This window comes from Artibeus jamaicensis, unplaced genomic scaffold (assembly GCF_021234435.1).
Source record: "Artibeus jamaicensis isolate MK-2021 breed Jamaican fruit bat unplaced genomic scaffold, CSHL_Jam_final contig_465, whole genome shotgun sequence".
NCBI classification, from domain to species: domain Eukaryota; kingdom Metazoa; phylum Chordata; class Mammalia; order Chiroptera; family Phyllostomidae; genus Artibeus; species Artibeus jamaicensis.
The window spans coordinates 25,640,519-25,655,460 of NW_026521843.1; the positions used below are offsets into that span (position 1 = coordinate 25,640,519).

General features: G+C 42.0%; 1 protein-coding gene across 1 annotated transcript; it reads right to left on the minus strand.

Annotated features, from left to right (window-relative positions):
- Positions 1–1,186: 1,186 nt before the first annotated feature.
- Positions 1,187–10,219, minus strand: LOC119061534 (cytochrome c oxidase subunit 7A-related protein, mitochondrial). The gene is made up of 3 exons (XM_037162088.2): positions 10,075–10,219; positions 3,218–3,349; positions 1,187–2,018 (listed from the first exon to the last, which is right to left on the minus strand). Exons 1-3 carry the CDS (start codon positions 10,144–10,146, stop codon positions 1,878–1,880), a joined length of 345 nt encoding a protein of 114 aa, XP_037017983.2. The 5' UTR covers positions 10,147–10,219; the 3' UTR covers positions 1,187–1,877.
- Between the last annotated feature and the right edge of the window lie 4,723 nt (positions 10,220–14,942).

Sequence of the window (14,942 nt, forward strand, 5' to 3'; positions counted from 1 at the left end):
TCAGTGGTTGCCTAGGGCTAGGAAGTAGGGTAGGGAAGGGGAGTGACTGCTAATGGGGCACAGGGCTTCCTCTTACAGCAGTAAAAATGTTTTAAACCTGATCTGTGGCGTCAGGGGGTGGAGACATCGAGCAAAAAGGAAAACGGACTCACGGGCAGTATGGTGATCACTGGCGGAGGAGACTAAATGATAACAGAAAAAAACCACAATGAAGATTTCTAAAAGTAAAGAAATAAAAAATGTTTTGTGGCAATGGTGGAATCACTCTGACTGTAGTAAAAACTACTGCATTGTACAGTAGTTTAAAACAGGTGAATTACGTGTCATGTGAATTATACCACAATAAAGCTGTAATTTTAAAAGACAAATTTTCAAACAACACATTATCAGGACAGCTGGGGAGAATTAAGCACAGACTATATATTAAACATTAGTAATGTTATCAGTTAACCTGGGTGTGACAACCACAGTATGTCCTTACCCTTGGGAGACGCTGACTTAAGTGCTTATGGCTGAATCACAAGTCTAGCCTGATCATAAATGATTCAGCAAAAACCAAATGTGTATGCGCACACACATCACGTGCCTGTGTTTGAGAGCAGGAACAAGCAAAGGTGGGAATATACTGATAGATAACTGGAGATCTAAGTAGAGGATGTACAGGTGCATTTTGTACTATTCTTACAATACTTCTGGGATCTGACATTTTTCAAAATAAAAACTTGGGGAAAAATACCGAAGAATAAAGTTTAGACTTGTACAGACAAATAAAGGCTCCCTGGCTTGTAAGAACACTATTACTTTCCAACACGATTTTACCCTCAGTAAGAAATCACCGTTCTTTGCTATGGCACGATACAGACCACCGCTTCGTATATAATAAAATTCCACCGCTTTCCAGCATTAATTGGTATGTGAGTCTACCGACTGTGACAGCACCAGAAATTAATGACGAAATGAGCTGTGTGTTGAGACACATTTCACTAACGGGCAAGCAGGTTTCCTGTAAGGAACCATATGCTACTATTACGTCAATATGCCATTAGCCTCCTGTTACTTGACTTTGAAGAACCATTTTGTAAAGATTATGCGGTACCAAATTGAAAAGAAAGAAATTAGACTCAGGCTTAAAATGCTTCTAGTATTCTGAAATTATTCTGAAAGATCATTTAAAAAAACTCCAAACTTGAAATTTTTCATTCATGTATTTATTCCACAATCAAAATAAATCATAATTTCAAAAAGTCACAACATTTTTAAAAAGGAGACTTCGTGTCACAGCTTCATTAATAAAACATCGGCCGACAACGCAACACTAAGCAGGTGTTCTGTTCCCACGGTGGAATAAATACATAATAATGACACATAAAATTCACTAAAGATCTGAGATGAGGCAAGTAACCCTTTGAAACAAACTGCCCAATGAATAGAAGCACGCTGTAAATAATTTCTGGTAACGTTTTACGGCAAGATGGGAAAAGCCCCAAGGTAACTATAAATTCAAGCCCCTTGTTTCATGCACCTGGCCTTGGCTTTTGTCTTCCTTCCTCAGACACATTCGAACCAGAGGCTCCTGCACCGCATGCTCACAAAGGCTGCCGTGAGCGAGCCCACTCGCAGCCTCTGCGGGCACCTCCGCGGAACCCGAGGGCGCAGACTCAAAGAGTGGCAGCATTTCTCTGAACGACAGTTTTAACTGCTGAATGAGCTCTCACAGGCCATGTGCATTTCATAAACAAACCAAGTATTGTTTTATTACCATTCTATTCTTTTTCTTGCAAAATGTTAAGGTCATTCAAGTAAAAAAAAAATTTTTTTTACAGAAACAATAAAAATTCAAAGGGTTTAAGCCAAAACCCAGCCCTCTGCAGCCTGGCTCATTTGTTCCTGGGCTGTGAAGCCATGTAGAGGGCAATGAGGCAGTAGATGGTCCCCCCCAGCGTCAGCGCCATGGTGGTCCGGTAGAGCATCTGGTCAGGCAGGCCCCGTTTCAGGTGGATGGGCACACCGTCGGATTTCTTGAAAGAAAGAATTATCAAGGATACGGTCGATAAGAAACGGATATATAATTTAGGCTAATAAAGAACTAATGTTTTTCCTTTGTAACTATCAACACATTACAGTGGAAAAAGCCCTAATCCACTAAAATGCTAATTAAAATACTAGTGTATTTTCTTATAAATGTAACTAAAGCTTGTAAGTCCAAAGTCATTTGCTAAAACAGCCTCAGTACCATGCATACAACAGATTCCAGATTTCTAAGGAATTTGTCGTATTGTTTAACTAGGAGGGAAGCACTGATGAATTTCTTTTAATGCAAAGGTAACCAGCAGCTAACCACAGAACTACAGGCACAAGAAACGCTCCACATTTAGTGTGAATTCCTGATCACTGGCAGATGACATCTGAGCAGACCAGGTCAGCTAACAGGTTCTAACCCATTTTTATATTTAGGGGCCTTCTCTCTCCATTAACCTGTTAAAACCCCTATTTAACAGTGAGACTCCACAGAATGCTTAGTCCGCTTAGTCCATTATTCGGCACTGTCTCCAAAATCCCTCCCCACAGCAACTCCAGACCCCAGGGGCCCACTGGAGACTGACCTGCCAGCTAATAAGGGATAAACTGATCACAAGTCCCCAGGCTGATCCTAAACCTGGAAAAGCTCCAACAACAGAGCCCCGGGCAATGCCTCCCCCAGGGCACCCGAGACACAGCTGGGTCACTGACCTCTCAACTATCTGTATATAGATTAATGTTAACAGTATTTTTAAATCCAACTTTGGCTTCTCTGTTGATCAGCAAACCCAAGAGAGCCTTTTTCACTTCTAGCAACAGCTCAGTGGGTGTTAATATCAAAGAAGCAAAAAGCTAGGGAGAAAATCCGATGTCAAAAGTCACTGCATGTTCACAAAGCCAAATACATATTAGATTATTCACGGTATTAACACACGTTACATGTGCTGTTGCTTCCTCCAGCTGATACATGCAATGTGACAAGCTGCGTCCCTCACATACTGATGAGGAAATTACCCACCCTCTCTGTTTCTACCTACATAGGCTTCTACTAGTTTATGGCTCAAACTAAAATCAAGAGAATTCTATTAAAGAAAAAAGAGAGAAAGTGGGTAGTGAACTAGATTAAGACTTGGTTTCAAAGCGTTTTTTAAACGTATTTACTTTACAGGCGTCTCTGTTCTAGGGTGTCTTCTCTCACCTGGAAAAACTTCTGCAGTTCTGGAACTTTGTTTTTCCCAGCATAGTCATATGCAGTGTAATCCGAGGTCAGTTTCGTTGGTGTGGCAAATATGATAGGCGGTGATTCTGTGGAAACCAAAGGCTTTAATCCCTACAGGAAAAAAGGGAAATGTCAAGTTGAAAGTATGTCTGGCCATCTGAACAAGACTTCCAAGGAGCAGGCTGTCTGGAATAGTGGAGGCAGTCCTATTTGACCACACGAGAGAAGGAAAGTCTCTCCGACTCTGCATTACGATGCCTTTAATCTTTTAAGTTTAAGGTTTAAAGTCTGTAAACTTTCAAAAAAGCACTCCAGTCCATTTTCCCAGAGCAACCCTATCAAGAACTCCTTCCAGTTGAGGACGAGGAAGGGGAGCTTACAGGGAGAGAGGAGCAAACAAAGGCCCAATCTGAGCTAGAAATAACCTGTGTATATCTTCTTATCAAACCGGTAAAACAGTTTAATCTGTATGAACTCTGGTTTGATTTCAAGAGAGCTGGCTGTCCCTTTTCTTCTCTTGGTGATGAGGGACTAACATGGAGCCTCTAACCCCAGAAGATGACTTCAGATTCTTTCCAGACACACACTGAAGAAATAACCCAATCTGGAAGAGCCTGTAATGGTAAAAGACTTGTCTTTCCAAACCAGCCCAAATTAATAAATACAGCAGTCCACCCTCTGGTTCCTGATCTCTTCAAAGGAATCCAAATTTACCTATAATTGACCAAGCCTTTTCTAAAACTCAAATACTGAAAACCTCGATGTTACTCCCACCAGGCAGGCATTAGGATCAACATGGCAACAAGAAGGTATTCAAGTAAACTTGGCATCTATTTCTTCAGACACAGTCCTGTAAGTGGGGCTGAATCACAGCCTTTATTCTGTACTGCATTTACTCATTCACGCATATTACCGAGCACTTACTCTACACTGAAAACAGACACAATCTCTGCTATTACGGATATTATTATGGTGTAACAGAAGCTAATGTCTGAGCCCTTGTTATGTGTCCAGTATCATGTTAATTTAAGCATTTCACACAATTATCTCATTTAATCCTGACAGCAACCCTAAGGAGATGTTCCGATTCCCTTTTTACAGAGGAGAGAACTAGAACGGAGAGGGTAACTTATCTGAGATCACACGGCAAAGAGAGCGTAATGTCAAAACTCAAGCCTCTCTGAAGTCCAGAGCCTTGATTTTTAAATACCTCACCATCTACCCTAGGTTACTGCCCCTCAACTATGGCCTAAAAACAACAATCCATTTAAAGGGAAAGACTGGTCAGTAAGGTGTGAGCCCACAGTTGGTATATAACATATATAAACGGAGTTGCAGGAGGAGTCTGGGATGGGAGGACGGGACCCCAGGTACTGAGATAACAAGGCTTAAAAGGGCCTCTCTTTGAACTAGAGAACTTTATGTACTCCCTTATTCTGTAAGCAATTTGTATTTTCTCCTAATAATCATTTCCCCTTGAATGAAAAAATTTAAAAACCCCACCAAGCATCTCCAAAAATGGTTTGAAATTCATGTTTTGACAGGACTAACGTGAAAGCATTTTGAGACAGCCATTACACCTGACTGCTTTGTGTGTGTTCACGCACCAAGTGATTCAGAACCACATCAAAGGTTTTGAACAATATCATCTCAAAACCTTAACAGTTTTAAATAATTTCATATTTCCATTTATAATACTGTAAAAGTTTAGAATATAGAATTTTAAAGTTATCTATCATCCCATGATCTTATCCCATCAATTATTATAAATTGTATATTCCCTGGTCTTATTTCATAGGCATATTTTAATATCTTTAGAGTCTTAATGTAAAATCCTACATTCTTTCTTTCATTTCTATTTAATATGCAATTTTTTTCAGGTTCTTATACAATCTTCATAACTAAATTTACTCTTCACATCAACCCTGTAAATGAGGTATTGTCAGCCCACATTACAAATGATTAAAAGAAAGTTCAGAGACTCCATAAGGAAGATGCGATTCAAATACCAGAGTATCAATAACTCAGCTGTCTGCCAAGATATAGCTAAAAGGAGTGATTGTGATGGGAAGGGACTTCACCTACTCATCATTAAATCTAACAATTCTTTTACCTTTTTATCTTTATTATTTTCTTTTTATTTTTTAAGAGAGGGAGAGAAACACCAATTGTTGTCCCACTGACTTATTCATTCACTGGCTGATTCACTGGTGTGCCCCACTCAGGGCACATACACAGCCTTGGTATATCGGGATGATGCTCTAACCAACTTGAGCTACCTGGCCAGGGCTTATATCTAATAATTTAAGAGCAGGTGATTTTTTTTCCATGTTCCAAGGCAGCTGGATAGAACTAGCACTAGGGTTCTCAAGAGTGGACTTGACCAGGAAGCTGTAATTACAAGAGGGGTATCAAACCCATTTTCACCACATCAGCCTCGCAGTTGCCTTCAAGGGGCCAAATTTTAGGACTGTATAATGTAACTTCTCCTTAACTAGGGGCGAGGAGCTCTGTGCTGCCGCTGGATAAAACAAGGCGGAGGGCCAGATTCAGCCCACAGGCCTTGCTTTTGCCACCTGCGATTTACAGGAAGGGACCTAGTACAAAATCCGGGGCTATGCCTGTTCCAACCCAGCAAAATTAAGAACCTCAAATACACTTCACCCCATCTCAATAAATGACAATGCCATCATTCCAGGTACTCATGCTAAAAACCTTGGAATTACTCTTATTACCTCTCGCTCACACACCTGCAAATCCCTTTGGCTCTACCTTCAAAATATATTCAGAATCTGACCAGTTCTCACCCATCTCCACCAAGCCACACTCTGGTACAAAGCCCTGGATTTCTACAACTGGTCACCCTGCTTCCCACATTGCTGCCCTACGGTCTACTTACTCTAAATGCAGGAAGCAGTGATTGTGTTAAAACATGCAATGTCACTACTCAGCTCAAATCCTCTCAAAAGGCCTCCTATCTCATTGAGCAAAACTCTAAGTTCTTACAATGGCTTGCAGGGCCTGAGATGCACTCCTCAAACCCCTTCCCCACTTACATCATCCCTTCCTCTGCCCCAGCCCACTGGACTAGCCCCTTAAATCTCCCAAGCACTAAGCATGCTCCCTCTGCTTAGCACGCTCTTCTCCAGGTACGCACGTGGCTTGCACCCTCACCTTCAACTCTTTGTCCACATGTCAACTTCTCGGTGAGAACTTCCCTAAACCACCCTTTTAAAAACTGTATGTCCTCCTGCTTAACCTGCTAACAGTCTATCCCCCTTTTCTGCTTTCTCTTTCTCCACACTACTTATCACCATCAACATACTATTTTCTACTTTGTTCGCTGTGCCTTCCCTACCACAATGAAAGTCCCGTGAGGGCAGGATTTCACCCTTTTCTTCCATGCTCTTATTTCCCAGGACTTACAAAAACAACTCACACAGAGACTGCATTTAGTAAATGTTTGTTGAATGTATAAATAAGCTAAGGAAGTCTTTAGTTTCACCAGTGTAGACAAATTCTTCAGAACTAAATCATGTAAATCAGCCCTGGATGGCCAATGAGAAAACAACTGAACGTTGTTCTTAAAATAAGTGGTCTATGGGCCAAACAGAAAACACAGGTTCTGCTTATTAGCATCAATGGACTCTCCTGGCTGTTGACACAAACAGCCATTCACCTGTAACCACCTTTAGCAGTTGGGTTCTTCCTACTCTATTTTAGTTGCTCCACATTTTTTTTTAGAGAAAAGTAAACATGATTTTTTTCCCCATCAAAGTTGACAAAGAAAAGTTTTTCCTTTTCTCCTACTTCTTGGGTCTGAGGAGGAGGAAGAAAGGTGGAGAAATAAAACTTATTCAAAAAATTATTCATTTTTAAATGACAGAAACCTATGAATTGTTGCACTGTGATTTAGGACTGGAAACAAGTTCAACCCGCGGGGGCTGAAGTCCTCCATTTCTAACCACAAGCCAGACAGACAGTACCGCCTCCATGTTTCCCTGCCATCTCACACTTGGCCTGTCCCAGATTCACCCAGTTTCTCACGTGTCCACTCAGGAGCTTTTTTCCTGTGGAAAGCGTCAGCACCCTCCCACTTCCCAGTCATCTTGAATTCCTCTTTCTTCATCCCTAAAATCTCCCTCCTCAGTCACTAAGTCCTTATCTCCCAGAACTGACTCTGCATTCCTACTCAGAAGACCCTGAACGATTTTATGGGTCTAACAGGCATCCCTGGCACTGGTCTCTCCCAGTTAGATTCATGTTTTCAAAGAATAGCTTCATAAACCTTTCATGAAACTAAGGGTTACAAGCATGTCCTTCTTGCAACCTCTGGACAAGACCCTACCACAATTTTCTGCATTATATTTTTAGGTGTAAACTAGTATCTCATTGGGGTTTTGATTTGTATTTCCCTAATGATTAATGATTTGATCACCTCTTCACGTGTTTATTAGCCTCAATTAGATGGCACCACATGTAAAGGTAAGGAAAATGCTTTTCAACCAACACTCCAAAATACTCCCCCAAATTACTTGCCATCAGTTGATTTATAAATCTCTATGTACACTACTGTTAAAGAACTAGCTTTTCCATATAAGATTAGTCTATGTATGTTCAGTTATTCAGTGCACTTTGCATAATACTGAAAGTTACAAATATGTACATTTTCCAGTGTGCTAATGTTTCCAAGAAAGGAAAAAACTGAAACACTTCACATTACCAAAGTCAGAACACCTGGTTGGCAGGATGCCAGTCACAGTCACTCCAAAATCTATGATTCATATGAAGGCCGCTTGTTATCACCTTGATCAACATAAGAAATCCGTAAGTAACTAAAAAGTTCAAATTCTCAAGAGCAACACAATTCAAGAGGTGCTAGAAACTTGAAAGCCCCAGCTGTACCAAACACATCTCAGGGTAATCTCTGCTCTGACTGCCAATTCAATTTCAGTATGTTTGTTTTAGTCTAAAACTTCACTTTTTCCTCAGTGGGTAACAAAACCTAAGTGCTGCTAAAACTCTACTAAAAGAACATCTACAACCACCAACACAATAGATCGGTTGTGATATATTCGTAGTAATAAATCCTACACAACAATAAAAGAAACTGATCACTAATACATGTAATATGAACTTCAAAAATATTGAGAAAAAGAAGTCTTACACGAAAGAATACTTTGTGGCTCCATCTATAGGGAATTCAAAAGTAGGCAAAACTATTTATAGTAATAAAAATAATAGGGAGACGGACAGGGATTGGCTGGGCAAAAGAGGGAAACTTCTTAAGGGTGATGTATGTTAAAACTCACCAAACTGTAATAACATTTATGATCCGTACACTGAAAAATGGTTTCTTTACAGTAGAAGCAGATAAGATAGAAACAGCTATTATCTGTAAAAGGAGTCACTGAAAACAATCCCTTCTTTAGACCTAGTTTTCAATTTGGTTTCAGTGGCACCACACTGATTTCCACTTGAGTAAATTTTTCTACTTCACCCTCCTTTCATGTGTCTGTACTCTAACTATATCCCCACCTTTCTTCACTATACACTATCCAACACCCTCAGATTATGTTACCACCTATTCACCTAAGATACCCAGATCTATTAAACTCCATATTCACAAAGCCAGCTGTTACCAGGCATATCACATCAACATTTATAAACGTAAACCCTTTCTCCCCAACCCCACGCCCCCCTCAAAAAAAAACCTTGCCCTTCTTCTTGCCCTCTCTCTGCTAGTTAATAGCACATCTAACCTTAGATTGAAATCATTCCTCAACATCCTCCTTTTGGGGCAAGTTGCAATGTCCCACAGAAAAAAGGTTAAGTACGGAGCATCCTTTAGACGCTAGCTGGGCCCCTTACTATTCCAGTCCATTTTTCCAACTACCTTATTAACCCTTCCCACAACCACTCTAAGAGGATGAGAAAGAAATACGGTGGTGGCTCAGGCTCGGCTTCTGGAGAACAGCTACCACTTAGCCAGGACCAAGCACCCACCAAAGACTGCTACACACCTCATGTAACCTGCACTCCAGTTGCCCTAAATGAGACTGACCTCACAATAACCTAAGTAACTTGCTCAAGGTCATAAAGTAAAGTAGCGAAGCCAGGATTTGGGTACTAATTAGAACTACTGGACTCTATATAAAGTCCTTCATCTCTACAACACAAGAGGAAGACTGAAACTCTTAATTGGCAAAATCTGAGTGAAATTGGAACACTTTTCAGGCCACTCAAATAATAGGCATCTATCAACCACTTTAAAGTTGGGAAAGTGCAAGCTCGTTGCATGCAACTACCCAGAATCACCCAAACATTTCAAGGAACCCGTTAAGTCTCCCAATTCCGATCGTACAGCCTCTCCTGGCTCTACGAATTCCCCAGTGGGGTCATTCCAGCTCTCCAATCTCGTGCTTGCATGAAGCTGTCTTTTGGACTGCGGCAGAGGGTGACAATGTGACACTAATAAGAGTGAAAGCAGGACCTCCTTTAAAAAGACTGAGCAGAACTTCGGACTTGGTCGGGACACATTCTGGGTGCCGCGAACTCCATGAACACGCCACAAGCAACAAGTCCGAGGGTCACCTTGACCCCTGCTGCCTGCCAGGCCCAACTTCCGGCCAAGCTAGCTCCACTGGGAGAGCAACTACAGTACTAGGAACCCCCTTGGCCGCCGCCAAGTGGGTGCCGAGAGGCGCCGGGAGGTGACGGGCGAACTAACCCAAACCGTTAGCAGAAGCCTCGCGCAGCTCTGGCACCCCGACTGCCGGGCGCAGAGGCTCAGGCCACCACTTCTTCAGTCTCAGCCGGCGCAGTGAAACCCGTACCTGCGGGTTATAGGCATCGGAAGCCCCTGCTCCCACCAATTTCTGCGTGAAGCCACTAAACTTGTAGTACATTGCGCCCTGTGTCCGGCTACTCACAGCCGCTACCCGCGCGACGGCCCCAAGAAAGGACCCTGCCTTCCCCGTAGTGGTCCCAAGGCTCAACCTGAAGGACCCTGAGCCAAAAGACGGGCTATCCGGAGATCGCCCAACTTAAAATATGTAGTTTTAAATCACATAGAAGAATCCGGACTCCCAATTCCAAGAAAGGAAAAATCATCTGTACGAGACAGCGGACAGTCGCTATAGCGGGTTCTGAGGAAAATACGAGTTGCCTCTTTCCCCACGTTTTGGATTAGGGCAAGTGCCCAGACGACCTAAGAAATGCGCAAGCGCACGGCGTCCCAGGCCTGACGCTGAGGGACCTGCTAGGGTTGAGTAGGGCAGACTCTGGGCAGGGCCTAGGACGGGAGGGGCGGGGCCTCAGCGGGAAGACGCCTCTCCCTTTGAAGCGGACAGCCAGTACCGCCAGGCTTCCGCCTCCACCTGGTGCGTTGGGTTGAAGGCTTCTCAAGCTAAAATCTTTACGATTTTTAACTTGCTTATAGTCTCATTTCTTCCCTCCCCTTCCTGTCGCCTGCCCAGGAGTAGATACCCGTCAGCCAGGCTTCTCCTGCAACCAGGGAGTGGGATGCAAATAAAATTTAGAAACACCTGCTGGCAGCTGTTTGGTACAGAGGGATGTGAAGGATTTCGCCCCAGTAATATAAAGATAGCTTCCTGGGATTTATGTAGAAAAGATGCATAGAGACCTAAATTTCAGGCACCAAAACGTAAATGTTGCAGTTTTTCAGAACTAGTTTTTACTCTCAGTTGAGTTTTATGTGAACTGGTTACTCATCCTTCTCCTGACCTCTGCCCTTTGAGTAAATGAGGCAACGAGTGGAGGGAAGTGGACCAGAAATACTTGAGAAATCTGGGCCTTGAGCTTGAATGATTCAGGACTACAACTTTCCGTTCTGGTAGAATTGACTTTTGTTCAATTTAAACACGTTTTTTGAGCCTCCAGTATGTGCAAGGTACTGTATAAAAGGAGTATACTAGTTTTCTACCTACGGGGGTGGAGCAAGACTTTTCTTAGCTTTATGATCTAGCCAGAGTTTTTCAAAAGCCTATTATGGGTTCATTTATAGTGCACTTATGAAAGCATGTGGCAAACTTGATGGGTGGTACCCCTATATAATATTTTCCATAAATAAGCTCATTTAATCCTTACAACCATCCTATGAGGTAGGTGCTATTGTCATCACCATTTACAGTATAGGAAAATGAGGCCCAGAAAAGTTGAGTATCTTGCCCAGGGCAGCTATTAGTTAGTGGCAGAGCTGGCCATCTGACTTGAGTCTGTACTCTCAGGCACTACGTTGTAGCTAAATAGGTATAAATCCATTCTGATGAAAGGGGGATGAATGCCAAGTACTCCAGGGCTAGGGTGTACACCAGTATCCCAGCTTAGGCAGGTGTAAGCCCGAGGGTCTGGCATGTTCAGCAACACCAGTGCTTTGGAAAGCAAAGGTTTCGGGTTCTTCATATGATCAGCCAATCCAAAGTCACTGCTTTACAAGGCAGCATTATAATATAATGGAAAGAAAATGGTGGTTTGGGTTTGAGTCACCATTTTTTCAAGGCCGAGTGACTTACAGCTAGTCCTGTCCATTTCCTGAGCCTCACTTGCATCCTAGGTAAGGAGGAGTCGTTATCATAATATCGTCCCCCAGTAGTGTTCTGGGAACCAACAGTTCCGTGGGTTTTAAATCTTACACAAATGTTATGTTGCAGATCTTAACTTTGAGTCATTTTACTTTTTCATAGTTCTTGGTTATATATAAGGATCTTAGTTCTTTTCTTGGTTACTCTCATTTTAATTGATTGATTGACTGATTGATTATCAGAGTCACTCATACCAAGAAAGGGGACTGAATGAGCTTGCTAGCAATTACTGAGTGGAAGAAAAAGGTCTCTCAAAGAGTTTAGATTGAAAAGAGAAATTAAATGACTTAGTACAGTTCCCTATCTCCATCCCACCATCTCCTAGACATATTTTGAAAGAAGAAAGTAGAGAATATTACCCAACTCTTCGCAGCACTGAGGTGTACCAGCTTCTTGAGGTACAAAAGTGTCTGTCAACGCTGGTTATTTTCTTAAAGTTTCTGCCATCTGATTTTAGATCCTGCAAGACATAAATTAAGAATCCTGAAAATGTTACAACAGCCGGGCTGTTCAGTGGGAGATAAAATGTCAGTAGCAGAGTGTGGGTTGGGATGTCACATGGAGTGGCTGATCAGAGGAAGATTTTGTTTCATTTCCCAAATAAAACCCAGCACACTCTGACAGCACTAAAGCACCCTTTTCTCATTCTTATTTGCATACCCCACCCAGCACCAAAGCATGATCTGCCTTTATATCATGATCCGTTCAGGTTGGACCCTTGATTCTATTCGGAGTGGAAGCAACCATAATTCACAGGGCAGAGAAGCTTGTCAATCACCAAGCAATTTCTGTGAGTGCAAATGCCAGCCTGGCTCCGGTGAATCTGCATGCTGCTGCCGCTCCATTTGGGAGGGCTGTGTGCTAATGGCCTCTGGCAGGCCACTCTGTGAGAGCACTTAGGGATGGAAGACCAACATAAATTTTAAATTGGGTTGTACTGAATGTAGATGGGAACTGCCTCCTTGTGAAATAGTTTTTAATTTTTTTAATTCTCCAATTTTCTCAGAATCGACTTTTTTTTAAAAAAACCGACGTTTGGCGTGTCTGGCAGAGTTGAAGGTTGGAGGCCCTGTAGCAGTTCAGGTCATCCTGGTGGGCTCCACTACTTCCTCCAGTCCTTCCCTGTCTTCAGAAGGACTCATGTATCGCCTGGCTTCAGTGTCACCAGTGGGGAGCAGTAATATGAGTGATGAGCATTTGTTCTGTGATGATTTACCATGTGACGGGCTTCTCCAGGAAATACGGCTTCAGGAAACCCTGCTTTCCCCCTCTTACTCTCTGTTTGCTGCCAAATCTGAAAACTGAAGACCTTTTCTAACCTGGGGTAGCGTGTTTATGGGTGTGGATTTTGCCCATTCTAAGGGCAATTCCCTGATGGAAAAGAGATTATAATACTGTCACATTATAGTGCAGTGTGATCTTTTTTTTATCGTGGCTTGTGTCTACCGTCTTTTTGACAAAAAAGAAGGTAAAGGGAAAACATTTTCTTCAACATTTAAAACTGCTAGTGATGTCCCCAAGAAAAGCATCCCCAATAAAATACTGGAAAACAAAATGGAGAGCTACATGCACTTTGTAATTCTCAGAACAATGTCACCTGTCATGCAATTACTCAGAAATTTTCATGCAGCAGAATTAGAAAGCTCAGCTGTCATCTCCTATTCTTTTTGTCACATAAAGCTCTATCTGGTGTGGAAATTCTAAGTTTGTCTTTGAAACCTGCAATCTAGAGTATATCAATATTATTGAAAAATAATTAAACCATTGTTAAAGCACAGTATTTTTATAGCAAAGGAGTTGAGGGCCTGAATGGTGCGTGTCTCACTCACAACAGGGGGAGTGGCAGCTGGGACTGCAGTCTCTGGGACAGCTTTATTGCAGTACGTGCCGAACATATTGACATCAACTCTCTGCTCTGACCTTCTCATTGTTGAATGTCAATATGGTGTGCGAAGCTGCCTTACTTTTGCCTGCCTACTTTTTGTTGTGTGCAAGTCAAAAGCACATCCACAGAGATCGTGGATTTAACTCAATTTTGACACATCACATTTCATTCCACTGGTTAAGAAAGGCTGAGGTATGAGTCATAATTTATTTTAAATCATTTCAAATACACTTAATTATGCTTTAAAATTTTTGAGATCCAGAACAAGAGTCATGCAATTTTACATTGATATTATCTATAAAAATACAGTGGATACGATACAGACTGAGCGGATTAGCAGTGGCTTTCTCCAGTCTGGGGTCAAAGGGTGGTGCCTCATTACTGGAGAGTCCCACTTTCTGCATCCTGCATGCCTGAAACATTAGAATGTTTTGCAATGTGCATGTGTGCCTTTTGTAAGCCCATATACACACAAATAATATAAAATCCCCGAAAGGCATAAAAATTAGAATTTAAAAATGTTTCCACATACTTACAACACAAATTACCAATTAATTAGAATGTTTTTTTTATCACCCCCTGTGCAGATGTAAGGAGACTATTGAGTGATAGTTTCCAAGTGGTAAGCCACAGGAAGAGTCACCCAAGGGCCCTTCTGCCCATTGACGTTAACACTACAGTGGTTCTTCACCAGGCTGTCGAAGAAATGAGGGAATGAATGAGTCAGTGGGCATATGAATGAATGAACTAATGAACAAACAGTGAAGGAACATCATCTCTACACATTACTGTGAGACATGAACAACCATCCTGGGTGGTTATTTCCACGAGTTCTTTGAAACTGGGTGGTCAAATTGAGAAGATTAAGAACGATACACCTGGGTATCAAGAAGGTGAATGTTGCTGGATCATTTTCTTTTGAGGCAGAACTTTTTGTCTTTGAAAAAATCTGACACTATCCAGTATCAAAACACGGGGCGCTCCACAGCCATTGAGCATCTGCATGTCCAGGTCCCAGGCCTGCACGAGGCCTGTGACTGTGGGCTGCTGTCTTAACCTCTTTTGGCCACAGAATAAAAGTGTCAGCTTAACGTGGTGAGTGCAAGGATTAAATAAGGTAAAAGAAAATCTGTAAATATATAAATGTCTACATGGGAAATAATACTCAGGAAAATAGTAAAGGGGTCAAATACATGGTGACAGAAGATGACTTGAC